Source organism: Glandiceps talaboti, chromosome 7, assembly GCF_964340395.1.
Source record: "Glandiceps talaboti chromosome 7, keGlaTala1.1, whole genome shotgun sequence".
Lineage (NCBI taxonomy): Eukaryota > Metazoa > Hemichordata > Enteropneusta > Spengelidae > Glandiceps > Glandiceps talaboti.
In genome coordinates, this window is record NC_135555.1 from 1,032,056 (window position 1) to 1,047,124 (window position 15,069).

Below are 15,069 nucleotides of genomic sequence, written 5' to 3' on the forward strand. Positions count from 1 at the left end.
GTTAACAGATGGAATTCATCCTTGGCCTCGTGTGCTTATTTGAGATATATATATTTTCCTATCCCGTGGCTTTATCAGTATCAATTTGATCTTTAATTGCAGCGATCGTTTTTATGAACACTGGATTTTTTTCGTGTGTGAGTCGTCCTGAACAAAAACAATAAATTATTCAAGTGGAATTCATATTTCATTCTTAGCCTCGTGACCTTTATGGCTTACCATTTCTGAAACTTAATTTTCGCAATACATAAGTTTCCTAGTAGTAGTATTATTGTACTCAATATAACATACACTGTCGAATTGACAGTCGGGGTAATCATGTACAAGAAAGTCAACAGCCATTATTACATTGTTTTGTAATATTAAAATCAAAGATATGTCTGTCTCTCTGGCTCTGACTGTCTCTGGTTCTTTGTGTCTGTGTCTCTCTGTCTGTCTGTATGTCTGTCTGTCTGTCTGTCTGTCTGTCTGTCTGTCTGTCTGTCTGTCTGTCTGTCTGTTTCTCTCTCTCTCTCTTCGCGCATTCAAGAAATGACATGTTTAATATGACAGCTAGTCTGGGAATGTATACGATGTAGTGACACAGTATACTTTTAGAGTAATTCACATCGAGATAAACACAGTCTATTTAAAGCACATTCAACTATTGAATACATATCATGTGTAGTCAACAGAAAATCACACACAACCAGCTGTTGATGTCATTGCTCTTTTCCCAGGTTGACCTGGGTCTCAATCTGAATAAAATCCGATGTAGATGTCGGCTAATCGTTCAGTGCTATTTTACCTTCGTTATTTTGCCTGAATTGACCTTCTTGGTACATGTTTACATTTTTTAGCCTGATCCTAGAGGAGGCGATCAGGCTAAAAAATGTAAACATGTACCAAGAAGGTCAATTCAGGCAAAATAACGAAGGTAAAATAGCACTGAACGATTAGCCGACATCTACATCGGATTTTAATCAGATTGACCTGGGTCTCAATCAGTGGATACGGACTATCAACATTAAATAAATGGACATAAAGATTCATTGACAAAAATATTGTCAAGCGAATATGTTTACTATTCTTGAAAGCAAGACAAATAAAATGGACTCATATATGAATACATAATTTAAAGATATTGGTTTGTCTAATAATACGTTGTTTTATTTTATGACCCGTACGACCGTTCGTTTTGTTGAACTGTGTGTAATAAGACTAGGAATGTAAAGGGCTACCGGACGTCATCTATGCAATGTACACGCTATCATATTGTTTATGGTTGTTCTTTCTAGTTCTCTTCGTATAAAAAAACAAACAAGAGAAAAATGAACAACTAAATGCAGATGTCAACGGTTGGTCATTCATGAAATTAAACCTATAAAGTGTAATAATTGGTTTTAAATAAAATAATAGACGACTTTTGAAACAAGGATGACACACGTATACACTGATAAATACTTCATATTCATGAGATTAACGTCACGCACAGAAATGATACGTCACTAAGGAAAGAGACCAGCAGGTGTCGATTCTTTCTACCAATCAGAATACGGCTTGGATGGTGGTGACACATTACAGACATCGCTTGCATACCGTGCGTTCTCATAACAAGGCCCTATAAAGGTTTGATCTTGTTGTTTGTAACTTGTAAACATGGAATACCTAAGGTTATACTGTAACGTTGTACGTGTGTCTGAGGGGGGGGGGAGGGGGGTAGGGCCATAGGGGTGACTTTTAACGTTGATATGACTGATTAGTTATCGAACTCTGCTACCACTTATTCCAATGGCGAGCGTCAGCAAGTTTTATATGCACAGGGACAGTGCCCATATAGAAAGGGTGATTATGTGTATCAGTCTCATACACATAGAAAGGGGTTACGTGTATCAGCCACATGCCCACATAGAAAGGGTGATTATGTGTAGCAGTCACATACCCACATGGAAAAGGGATTATGTGTATCAGTCACATACCCACATAGAAAGGGTGATTATAGGTATCAGCCACATACCCACATGGAAAGGGGATTATGTGTATGTCACATACCCACATGGAAAGGGTGACTGTGTATCACTCACATACCCATAAAGAAAGGGGATTATGTGTATCAGTCACATACCCACATAGAAAGGGGACCATGTGTAGCTATCACATGCCCACATAGAAAGGAGATTGTGTGTATCAGTCACATACCCACATGGAAAGGGGATTATGTGTATCAGTCACATACCCACATAGAAAGGGGATCATGTGTAGCTATCACATACCCACATAGAAGGGAGATTATGTGCATCAGTCACATACCCACATAGAAAGGGGATTATGTGTATTATTCACATACCCACATAGAAAGGAGATTATGTGCACCAGTCACATACCCACATAGAAAGGGGATTATGTGTAGCTATCACATACCCACATGGAAAGGGGATTATGTGTATCAGTCACATACCCACATAGAAAGGGGGTCATGTGTAGCTATCACATACCCACATAGAAAGGAGATTATGTGTATCAGTCACATACCCACATAGAAAGGGTGGTTATGTGTATCAGTCACATACCCTCATAGAAATGGTGATTATAGGTATCAGCCACATACCCACATGGAAAGGGAATTATGTGTATGTCACATACCCACATGGAAAGGGTGACTGTGTATCAGTCACATACCCATAAAGAAAGGGGATTATGTGTATCAGTCACATACCCACATAGAAAGGGGATTATGTGTAGATATCACATACCCACATAGAAAGGGTGATTATGTGTATTAACCATGATCACACTATAAGTATATATTTGGACAATATTTATGAAAAAGAATTAAGTGGGAAAAATAAACAATGAACTTGTCACAGATAAATGGATCAGTCAAATGGAATAAACATGATGACAACTGTGTAAAGAATGGACATGGATATATTTAATTTGTAATTTTTTTAAAATATTGACATATATTTCTTTTTTATCTATTTGAAATAATTTCACCATTATTTTGGACATCTGCACACACTTCTTCTATTCTAACAAGTGATTTGATTGGCTGATATATTGGTTAGCAGACTCTGTTCAGTGATTAAGTTAAATGAACTTTGGTGATGCTTGTCAAAACCGTATCTTTACATGTAAACCTAATGAGGTTAATTTGCAGTATGGGTTTGTAGGATACAAGGGACATTGTCAGTTAATCAAACTCTTTGTAAACTGTGACACGAAGTTTTCACACTGTCATTTGTCTCTTGAATGTAAAGTACATTAATTAAAGAAAATACATGTATACATGACTGTGGCTAATAGACCATATGCATATACAGTCTAATACATGTAATATATATATATATATATGTGTGTCTTATATTGGAATTATTAAAGGTCCCTAAACTACTAGTTATAGCACTCATTTTGGACAAAAGACTCTTCCTTCAAAGTTTAAATGGTTGTGTCCTCATATCTGATTACTCTAACCAATACTAACTAAGAAACTTATACAATATCATCCATAACAGTATATTGAAAGACATATTCTAGCTCTGACTAACAGAAGACACAAAATATTGTTAATTCACAGAATAGGTAGTTCTAAAATAAACCGGGATTGTGCTAAATATCAAATATTCAATTCATTCCAAACATCCATACAGGTAATTCATATAGAATAGTAAATCTCTAAAATGCATGGAGAAATCTTTGAAGGGGTGTCAACTTCATATAGTGTAATAAAAATCAGGTGTATATTTCATTAGAAAACAGACATTTGGATCACTTTTCATTGATTCTTTATCTCCTTCCATGTTCCTGTCTCTGAATAGAGCACATAATTATCTTTTTTATACAGCATCAAATTAGTCACTCTTTTCTCATGGACATAATCATACAGTTCTGACACATGGTTTGGTATAGCATTATACTTTCCAATAGAACTGATATCAGCATCATATGCCCATTGTAAGGTACCCATACGATGAGCATAGCGATGTGGGAAACCCATGGCCAATCTCTTCTCATAGTCATGTGCTATGTCTTTCTCCATGTCTTCCTGACTGGGAAGCTCCATACTGCCATCCATAGATGCTATAGAAAATTCCACTTGACTATTAAACTGAGGGAAGGGACATATAGTGTGGCATATTCCAATAAATGCTAAATTTGGGTATTCAGTATGAATAACATGTTTGTAAAGTGGGGTGACACGTCCATCATTGACCTTGACATTACATTCTGGGGTCAAAAATGGAAATGTGTAGTCATACCCTGTACAGAACATCAATACATCAGTTTGGACTCTGTCACCATTAACAAATATAACTTCATTGCTAGTAAGTCTGTCTATGTTACACATTTGAGTTACATTATCTGGTAGTGGTGATCGCAAGGGTTCCTTTCTAGAACTTAGAATCACTTGTTTAGCTTCCTTGGCAACGTCAATTGCTATGTCTTGACCAGAAGCACCAGCTCCTAACATAACAATCACCTTGTCTTGGTATTGTTGTGGATACCGATAATCATGGCTGTGAGTGACTTCTCCTTGAAATTCATTCATTCCCGGTAAATGAGTACTTTTAGGGATAGAATAGTGCCTGCAAAAACACAATAACATTGGTTAATTTACTAGCTTTATGCTTTAGCACAACTTCACTTCACTTCAAGAGTGCTGTAGACATGGTTAAGTGTGTGTATATCTGAGTGTATTTGAATGATTAAGTGTAAATAAAAGAACACTTGACTCATTTGGTATTGGTGTGGGTGTCTACTTGGTACATTGTACAAAATATCGGGTCAAAAGGCTGAAACTCAAAAGCTACTACAGGCAGATTTATTGATAGTTGATTGGAATGTTTCAAAGGGTGTCTTAATATTATTTTAGATAACATATAATTGTACTTACCCATTACAAACTAATACAGCATCATATTGTTGTGTCTTTAGATTACCCTGACTTTGTGTCACATCTTTATAAGAAATATCCCAGGACACTTCTTTCTTCCCGTTTTGATGAACTGGGCTGACAGATTCAATTGATGTATTGAACTGTAAAACGATTAAAATTAAAAACACATTTCAAAATTTTACCTCATGGTCTATTAAATAGGACTAAAAAATCATATAACTCTATTGTAATTATGAGAGAGCACCTTGGAGAGCCCAGTGTCACCATCACCACTTCTAAGGATATAGCGCCCTCAGTTGGTCAGTTGTAGGTATGTAAGAACAAACAACTTTCTGATGAAGTAGTTACATTGTTTTAAACAAACCTCTAATGGAGCAGTATGATTGATCAAGTGTATATTGAATTGTGTCTACATATTGCATTGTATAATTATTTTGAGTTGTGTCAATACTTTGCTATGACTTTCTGTACATCACATGTAATATGTGAGAGGACAGGCCCAGACTAGCTGTAAGGTATTACCTGACTCTCCATTTACCAACTGTTACAGTTCATGTTTATTTGGTTTTTCAAATAAACTTATTATAAGTTACCCTTATGTTCAAATAGAGCTCATATTTAACAAGATCAATAGCATTTTGACCTTGGCTCCCTTCATGGTATCAAGGTCTGTTGTCATGGTAATTCAATATTGATCACTTCATTGCAACTATTATCTGTTGGAGATTTTAAGAGTAAGGTATGACATTATTTAAAAACAGAATTTAAGGAATTATGAAAATAAATCCTTCTTATATTAGTTTAGATATATAGCAAAACTTCTAAGCTTAAAACCACCTCTAATCTTTATCTTGTGTTCACATTATCTATCTGTCTGTCTGTCTGTCTGTCTGTCTGTCTGTCTGTCTGTCTCTTTCTGTCTATCTATCTAATAGTATCTATCTATCTATCTCTATCTAAAAGTATCTATCTATCTATCTATCTATCTATCTATCTATCTATCTATCTATCTATCTATGTATCTATATTATCTATCTATCTATCCCGCTCTCTCTCTCTATATATATCTCTCTGTCTATCTGTCTATCTATCTATCTATCTATCTGTCTGTCTGTCTGTCTGTCTGTCTGTCTGTCTGTCTGTCTGTCTGTCTATCTATCTATCTATCTATCTATCTATCTATCTCTCTCTCTCTCTCTCTATCTATCTATCTATCTATCTATCTATCTATCTATCTATCTATCTATCTATCTATCTATCTATCTATCTTGATATGATGTGTTGCTGAATCCTAGCTTTGTATCAGAGTGTTTTTCCTCTTGCAAAGAGAACAAAATGTGCTTATTAATATGAGATGAGTGGATTGCAGTGTCCATAGTGGTAGCCCCACTACTTAAATTGTGACTTACTTTGATGTATTTATTGAGATCAAAATGTTGACTGTAATTCTGGAGATATTGGAGGACATCTTGGTGAGTTATAAATGATGGTAAACTCTTGTTGAAGGGAAAGTCTGGAAATGCCATCACCTCTTTTGGTAGATTCGTTCTGTATAAATAGATAAATGAAATAATAAATATATCCATCAAATCACTTTATGAAATAATTACACAAAATATTTGTAAAGATAAACAGTGTGATGAATGTTTTAAGTTGACCTTGTCCTTGCTGATCTGACAATACTCTGAGAAAAGCTAGTCTGGTAGCTTCTTTAATAGTCTAAACATAATTCTTATCTATTTTCTTGTTATATTTGCATATTTCATTTCTTTTCAGATGTACAGCACAATACAGACTTAAGGTTATACCATTTCATGTCACCGTACTAGTCTGAATGCCTACATGGTCTCAGTTGAATGCCGTCATGGTCTTAGTTAGAATGCCGTTGTGGTCTTAGTCTGAATGCCAACGTGGTTTTAGTCTGAATGCCGTCGTGGTCTTAGTCTGAATGCCAACATGGTTTTAGTATGAATGCCAATGTGGTTTCTGAATGATTTGATTAAGGACATCACTAGAGGAGGAGAGATAATAATGTTTTCTTGTACCTTGTATCATTTTGTGGATATTCACAGATATGAAACTTTACTTGTCAGTGAAGTGTGTGTCAAATGATAGACCATTAGTGGAGGGTCTATTTATTGCCATCACTACTGTGGTTTTATGACACATTTTATCACTGTTATTTGTGACACTTTGACAGTTTCATAAAAGTATAATATATTACAAATAGTATGATACCTAATCCATAAGTCAACATATCTCATACTGTGTACAGTGTGGCTCTATGTTTGAACTTTGGAACTGAAATATGGGTTACTTACAGTGTAAACTAATATTTGAAATGAAGAGATACTGGGGAAACTTTATGCTAAAACTGTAAAATTTGAACTGTACAAAATAGTAATATTGGGGTACCTCAATACTAAAGATATACAATCAAATAATAAACATTGCTGTAGATGTAGGTTTGAAAAGCCTGAATAGACAGGGTAGGAAATATGGTAAACTTGTATACTTCGGTGTAAATCTCATTTCATAGAATAATTATGGTGAGGAACCAACAAATAACTAATGTAGATTATACCATCCCTTCATTGTTCCACACAAAATCACAAAACCAGACGTCTTTTGATGTATTTTTTCTTCTATAAGTTATAACATAGACCCTCCACTTGTAGTCATGTTCATACATTGACCATATCTTGTCATGTGAGGGCAGTATTGACATGTAAAACATACCTCAGATTCCAATACATACTGGAGTGTATAGCTTGTCCATATTCATCTTTACCAGTTTTATCTGTATACACCCATGTCCCACCAACAAGTTGAAACAATGATCTCTGTTGAGGATGCTGATTTTTGGGTGCGGACCCAAAAATAAATTTGATTTGATTTATCATGTATAGAGCTCCCCACATGTCACAGGTGATGCAATAGTGTTTATAGTGTACAATATTATGAGTATTAAAGTTACTGTACCTAACCTCACATTCCCGTTGCAGCTTGGGCAGCTTTAATTTCATAGAGTAAACAATTTTCAGGAGCCAAGAAAACTCAAGTAGATTATACCAGCCTTTCATTGCTCCAAACACAACCAAAAAACCAGAATTTTTATAACAATTTGCGGTCAATTTCATTGGCCATATCTCGTCATGTGAGGGCAGTATTGACATGTAAAACATACCTCAGATTCCAATACATACTGGAGTGTATAGCTTGTCCATATTCATCTTTACCAGTTTTATCTGTATACACCCATGTCCCACCAACTTGACCTGTCTTCTCAAACACATGAGGTTCAAATAAGTGAGGTCTGCTGGCTAAATGTCTTGCTGCACACAGTCCTGCTGCACCAGCCCCAATAACTGCAACACGTAACATTTTAGTTGGTGTACTGGACTCTGGCATTATACGTCTGTGATGTCACCTGATAAATGTCAAAACTGTCAAAGTTAATGACTATATACTTTATACAGTAACATGACAGTGTATTCAGTTACTTGGTTTAATGGTTCAGTTATTCAAGAGACTATTAGCTTACCTGTAGTCTTAAATGTAAAGGACAATGCAATGGATGATGCTACCACTATTTGATACATTTTACTTGTCATTTTAAAGACATATCTTTGTTTGTACAATAAAACTAGTATAGCTTATGGAAACAGAGGCTTCAAGAATGAGTTATACAAGAAACAACAGTGCAAGAATTGTGATATTCAGAAAATAAATTATTTTCTGAATATGATTATTACAGTAAACCCATTAGAAATTGAAAGTCTGATGCCAGAAAAAACATTACATGTTAGGCTTTAAAGGTGATTCTATACCCCACGTCACTCAACAAACATGAATTTTTTTTCCTTTGTTTATATATACCTATTCAAAAAGTGTGTGATAAGTGACATAACAAGTGTTACATATGTACGAGTATGGTTGATATTTTATGCCTCTAAACTGCTTCCTATATGTCTTTATTTTTACTAAAAAGATTTTAACCATGGGAAGGGAGATCCCCGCCCACATCCGATCCTCCCCACCAGCAGCCATAATGCTGTATGTCTTTTCCCATCACCCAAAAAAGTCATGGCTGTATTACTACCAATCCATAGTATTCGTACTAATAAATGTACATGTTTCGTGTCTCCAAAGGATCGGGGTGGGGTGGGGGGGGGGGCATAAGTCGTCCCTTGGTGTTGAGCGAAACGCGTGCACCGGTTGCATGCAAGCAGGAAGGTGTGTACGTGTGTTACGTGAAAAAAGGCAGGACAGGCCAGGGTGGCTAGCCTGTCGAACTGTCATTACCACTAGTCTCTATATATAGTAGTAGTAGTCGAGTCTCTACATGATCGAAGTTCACCGGACTGTCCCCATGCTAGCTCTGGATGTAATACGCTACGGGGTTTTGACGTCTTTTCCCCTCAGAAGACGTGTCGAACCCCGTTGCGTATACATCCAGAGCTAGAACTGAGAAGACATGTCGAAATCCCGTAGCGTCCAGCGCTACATGTGTAGTGACGATGTACATGCCAGCTTACCTAATAACATGAATAATACCATATACCGGTAGTATGCTAATTCTTCTCTCCGTAACTTGCGTAAGTTAAAATTTTGTGAGAGACACGTATATGCATGTGTCTACAAGATGAAGATAACTAAACCAGATAGCGTTGGACTAATACCTTACAGCTTCATGCATTTGACGTTGGCCAACTGATGCATAATATATAACTCATTGAAATACGTAGGTAAGGAACTTCCGGTCATATGATCCACTTTCTCATTAACTTCGAAAGCAGCTGTTTTTTCATCGCATGAGGGCAGCCTTTAGTGTAGGAGTGTCGCTTCGAGGGGCTTGCAACTAAAGTCTGGATTGTTTTTATTCACGTCATTATGCCATGTGTCACCCTGTCGAGTAAGCCCAGGTAGTTGCAGGTCTGTGGTACAGGTCAGTAGGTCAAAACTTAGTTGCAGGTCTGTGGTAAAGCTAGTTCAAGACTAGGCGCAGGTGTGTCCGGGGGGGGGGGGGGGTAATAGGTCAAGTGAAAGGTAATGGCCAGGTGTTTAATTACATATTCACTGGTACACCTGACGTGTACTAAAAGTAGTCTAAGAGTTGTTGCGGACTTTTTTCATGAGACAATTTATTCAGACGTCATTATTATTTTTTTCCATTTGCAGGTCATGATTTGACGAATATAAATTTGAGGTCACCCCAAATTTGACAAATCCACTAGATTTTCCCAATGTTATGTATTGGGATATCAGCAGAAATTATACTTTATTTTATTACTTAACAAGATGCTGTGGAAAGCATGGTACAGTAAACACAATACAAAACAATACAAAAAATACAAAAATATAAATATCATGCAGAGTTATGAGGTTGAATGGCACTTGTACCTCATGGTTGATGCCCTGTTATCTGTACAATGAGTCTTTTGAATTGTCAGTCTACATAATTACTAGAGACTTGTCCTTGATATTCAAGGTTGGTGGAGGATAGAAAAGCCATGACAAAGTCATTATCTATCTGTAGGCTAATGCTATTGTACATTCTTGTTGAATGAGAGTATTGTTATAGCCCTAAAGTGACATGTTTATTACCATACTTAATTCTATGTTTCTTGTTGTAACACCTTAAAAATGATGAACTTCATTAGAAAAAAATGATTTTATAAAAAAAGGGTAAGTGTATGAGTACAATGGTGATACTTAACAATTCATATCATACTTTGGCAGTTTGACTGACTTAGAAATGACAATTAAAGTCAGAAGAAATCTTTAAACTTCCAATTTCAGCAAATCAGTGATAATTTTCATGAGAGTCGACAGGTCATGAGAGTTGGGTCATGAGAGTCGGGTCACTAGAGTCAGGTCATGAGAGTTGGGTCATGAGAGTCGGGTTATGAGAGTTGGGTCATGAGAGTCAGGTTATGAGAGACAGGTCATGAGAGTCGGGTCAGGTCATGAGAGTCGGGTCACTAGAGTCAGGTCATGAGAGTTGGGTCATGAGAGTCGGGTCACTAGAGTCAGGTCATGAGAGTTGGGTCATGAGAGTCGGGTTATGAGAGTTGGGTCATGAGAGTCAGGTTATGAGAGACAGGTCATGAGAGTCGGGTCAGGTCATGAGAGTCGGGTCACTAGAGTCAGGTCATGAGAGTTGGGTCATGAGAGTCGAGTCATGAGAGTTGGGTCATAAGAGTCGGGTCACTAGAGTCAGGTCATGCGAGAGTTGGGTCATGAGAGTCGGGTCATGAGAGTTGGGTCATGAGAGTCGGGTCACTAGAGTCAGGTCATGAGAGTCGAGTCATGAGAGTCTGGTCATGAGAGTTGGATCATGAGAGTCAGGTCATGAGAGTCGGGTCATGAGAGTCGAGTCATGAGAGTCGCGTCATGAGAGTCAGAACACTGTAACCTCTTGAGATAACACCAATTTTAGACAAGTCTAGGCCAGAATGTTGTGGTGTATCACCTAACAGTATTTTCAAGCCAGCTAACCAGGTCTCTTGATAACTGAATCATTACAATATTAGTACTAATAATATATACTGGCATATTTCTGCCCAAAGTGCTTATATAGTCATTAACTTTGAAAGTTTTGACATTTATCAGGTGACATCACAGACGTATAATGTCAGAGTCCAGTACACCAACTAAAACATTACGTGTTGCAGTTATTGGTGCTGGTGCAGCAGGACTGTGTGCAGCAAGACATTTAGCCAGCAGACCTCACTTATTTGAACCTCATGTGTTTGAGAAGACAGGTCAAGTTGGTGGGACATGGGTGTATACAGATAAAACTGGTAAAGATGAATATGGACAAGCTATACACTCCAGTATGTATTGGAATCTGAGGTATGTTTTACATGTCAATACTGCCCTCACATGACGAGATATGGCCAATGAAATTGACCGCAAATTGTTATAAAAGTTCTGGTTTTTTGGTTGTGTTTGGAGCAATGAAAGGCTGGTATAATCTACTTGAGTTTTCTTGGCTCCTGAAAATTGTTTACTCTATGAAATTAAAGCTGCCCAAGCTGCAACGGGAATGTGAGGTTAGGTACAGTAACTTTAATACTCATAATATTGTACACTATAAACACTATTGTATCACCTGTGACATGTGGGGAGCTCTATACATGATAAATCAAATCAAATTTATTTTTGGGTCCGCACCCAAAAATCAGCATCCTCAACAGAGATCATTATTTCACCTTGTTTCTGTACTGGTTATGGATATCACAACCAGTGATTAACATGTACAATATCTAATTATTCTAACAATTTTCAGTGAATATATTGTGGTTGTCTAATCGAAAAATGATGCTCCAGTTAAAACTAGAACATCATCACACAGTTTATCATAAAAGTGCATTTGTATTTTTTTTTATTTGTGATTTGGTGGATATCTTTATTATTTCATTTATCTATTTATACAGAACAAATCTACCAAAAGAGGTGATGGCATTTCCAGATTTTCCCTTCAACAAGAGTTTACCATCATTTATAACTCACCAAGATGTCCTCCAATATCTCCAGAATTACTGTCAACATTTTGACCTCAACAAATACATCAAAGTAAGTCTGCTACTCACAATGTATGTATTCCATCATTTGGTTACATGTCAAATGTATTAAAACTAAACCTTTGTGTGGTAAAACATGGTACTCAGTTTTGATTTGTGGAGTGGAAGCGTAGAGATGTTAAAATTTGTTTCTGTTATTAATAACTGAGTTAATTTACTTGAATGTAATGATAGATTAGCTTTATCATTCGTAATCTTACATACCTACAATTGACCAACTGAGGGCGCTATATCCTTAGAAGTGGTGATGGTGACACTGGGCTCTCCAAGGTGCTCTCTCATAATTACAATAGAGTTATATGATTTTTAAGTCCTATTTAATAAACCATGAGGTAAAATTTTGAAATGTGTTTTTAATTTTAATTGTTTTACAGTTCAATACATCAATTGAATCTGTCAGCCCAGTTCATCAAACTGGGAAGAAAGAAGTATCCTGGGATATTTCTTATAAAGATGTGACACAAAGTCAGGGTAATCTAAAGACACAGCAATATGATGCTGTATTAGTTTGTAATGGGTAAGTACAATATGGTGGTGTATTAGTTTGTAATGGGTAAGTACAATATGATGCTGTATTAGTTTGTAATGGGTAAGTACAATATGATGCTGTATTAGTTTGTAATGGGTAAGTACAATATGATGCTGTATTAGTTTGTAATGGGTAAGTACAATATGATGCTGTATTAGTTTGTAATGGGTAAGTACAATATGATGCTGTATTAGTTTGTAATGGGTAAGTACAATATGATGCTGTATTAGTTTGTAATGGGTAAGTACAATATGATGCTGTATTAGTTTGTAATGGGTAAGTACAATATGATGCTGTATTAGTTTGTAATGGGTAAGTACAATATGATGCTGTATTAGTTTGTAATGGGTAAGTACAATATGATGCTGTATTAGTTTGTAATGGGTAAGTACAATATGATGCTGTGTTAGTTTGTAATGGGTAAGTACAATATGATGCTGTATTAGTTTGTAATGGGTAAGTACTTTGTAAGTTATCTACAATAATATGTAGACACTAATAGAAATATTGCCATCAACTTTAAGACAACCCTGCCCACAGTAGCTTTTGAGTTTAAAGCCTGTTGGTTGATCACATCTCTTTTTGCATTGCATTCTGATTTGAACAAACTACTAATTACCCAACACACCTGCCAAATACCAAAGTCCAGCTCTTTATAAATAGTCATTTTAATCATTCAAAAGTGCACACACACACACACACACACACACACACACACACACACACACACACACACACACACACACACACACACACACACACACACACACACCATGCCTATTGCAGTTATACTGAAGCTAAGTTCACTTTTGTAAATACATTACATGTAAGGTAGTGAAGTAACCAAGAATGTTATATTTTCCAGGCACTTTTCTGTCCCAAAAAGTCCACATTTACCGGGAATTGATGAATTTCAAGGAGAAGTCACTCACAGCCATGATTATCGGTATCCACAACAATACCAAGACAAGGTGATTGTTATGTTAGGAGCTGGTGCTTCTGGTCAAGACATAGCAATTGACGTTGCCAAGGAAGCTAAACAAGTGATTCTAAGTTCTAGAAAGGAACCCTTGCAATCACCACTGCCAGATAATGTAACTCAAATGTGTAACATAGACAGACTTACTAGCAATGAAGTTATATTTGTTAATGGTGACAGAGTCCAAACTGATGTATTGATGTTCTGTACAGGGTATTACTACACATTTCCATTTTTGACCCCAGAATGTAATGTCAAGGTCAATGATGGACGTGTCACCCCACTTTACAAACATGTTATTCATACTGAATACCCAAATTTAGCATTTATTGGAATATGCCACATTATATGTCCCTTCCCTCAGTTTAACAGTCAAGTGAAATTTTCTATAGCAGCTATAGATGGCAGTATGGAGCTTCCGAATCAGGAAGATATGGAGAAAGATATAGCAAATGACTATGAGAAGAGATTGGCCATGGGTTTCCCACATCGCTATGCTCATCGTATGGGTAACTTACAATGGGCATATGATGCTGATATCAGTTCTATTGGAAAGTATAATGCTATACCAAACCATGTGTCAAAACTTTATGATTATTTCTATGCGAAAAGAGCGACTAATTTGATGCTGTATAAGCGAAATAATTATGTGTTTAATTCAGAGACAGGAACATGGAAAGAGATAAAGAATCAATGAAAGCTTTATCAATATCTGTTTTCTAATGAAATATACACCTGATTGTTATCACACTATGAAATTAACACATTTTAGAAACGTTTATTTCAGAACTTAATTACTATAATGTGAAATATTGACTTTGCTTTTCCAGTAAGTTTTACATGTAGAATTGTTCATTCAATATACTTTGATATATATGGTGTAAGTTTCTTAGTATTGTATTTAAATTACTAAAGTGCTAAAATATGTTCACACTGCCATTTTTTCTTACATTTACTTACTTAGATTGGTATGTAATATTTTGTGAGTGGTAACAGGGCCCAGGTGAAAGTCAGCATTTGTTGTTTCCTGGCTATCCTGTTTTACAATTAAATTTACTACTACTACTGTTGCTGCTGCTGCTACCACCACCACTAC

At 36.3% G+C, this 15,069-nt stretch overlaps 2 protein-coding genes across 2 annotated transcripts; one reads left to right on the forward strand and one right to left on the reverse strand.

Moving 5' to 3' along the window:
- Window positions 1-2,555: 2,555 nt before the first annotated feature.
- On the reverse strand, window positions 2,556-8,302 carry LOC144437726 (uncharacterized). Its single transcript, XM_078126735.1, has 4 exons — window positions 8,064-8,302; window positions 6,286-6,424; window positions 4,874-5,016; window positions 2,556-4,565 (listed from the first exon to the last, which is right to left on the reverse strand). The coding sequence occupies exons 1-4, from the start codon at window positions 8,285-8,287 to the stop codon at window positions 3,755-3,757; spliced, it is 1,317 nt and encodes a 438-aa protein (XP_077982861.1). The 5' UTR covers window positions 8,288-8,302; the 3' UTR covers window positions 2,556-3,754.
- Window positions 8,303-11,510: 3,208 nt separating this feature from the next.
- On the forward strand, window positions 11,511-14,670 carry LOC144437333 (uncharacterized). Its single transcript, XM_078126256.1, has 4 exons — window positions 11,511-11,734; window positions 12,319-12,457; window positions 12,840-12,982; window positions 13,860-14,670. Exons 1-4 carry the CDS (start codon window positions 11,511-11,513, stop codon window positions 14,668-14,670), a joined length of 1,317 nt encoding a protein of 438 aa, XP_077982382.1.
- The last annotated feature ends 399 nt before the right edge of the window (window positions 14,671-15,069 follow it).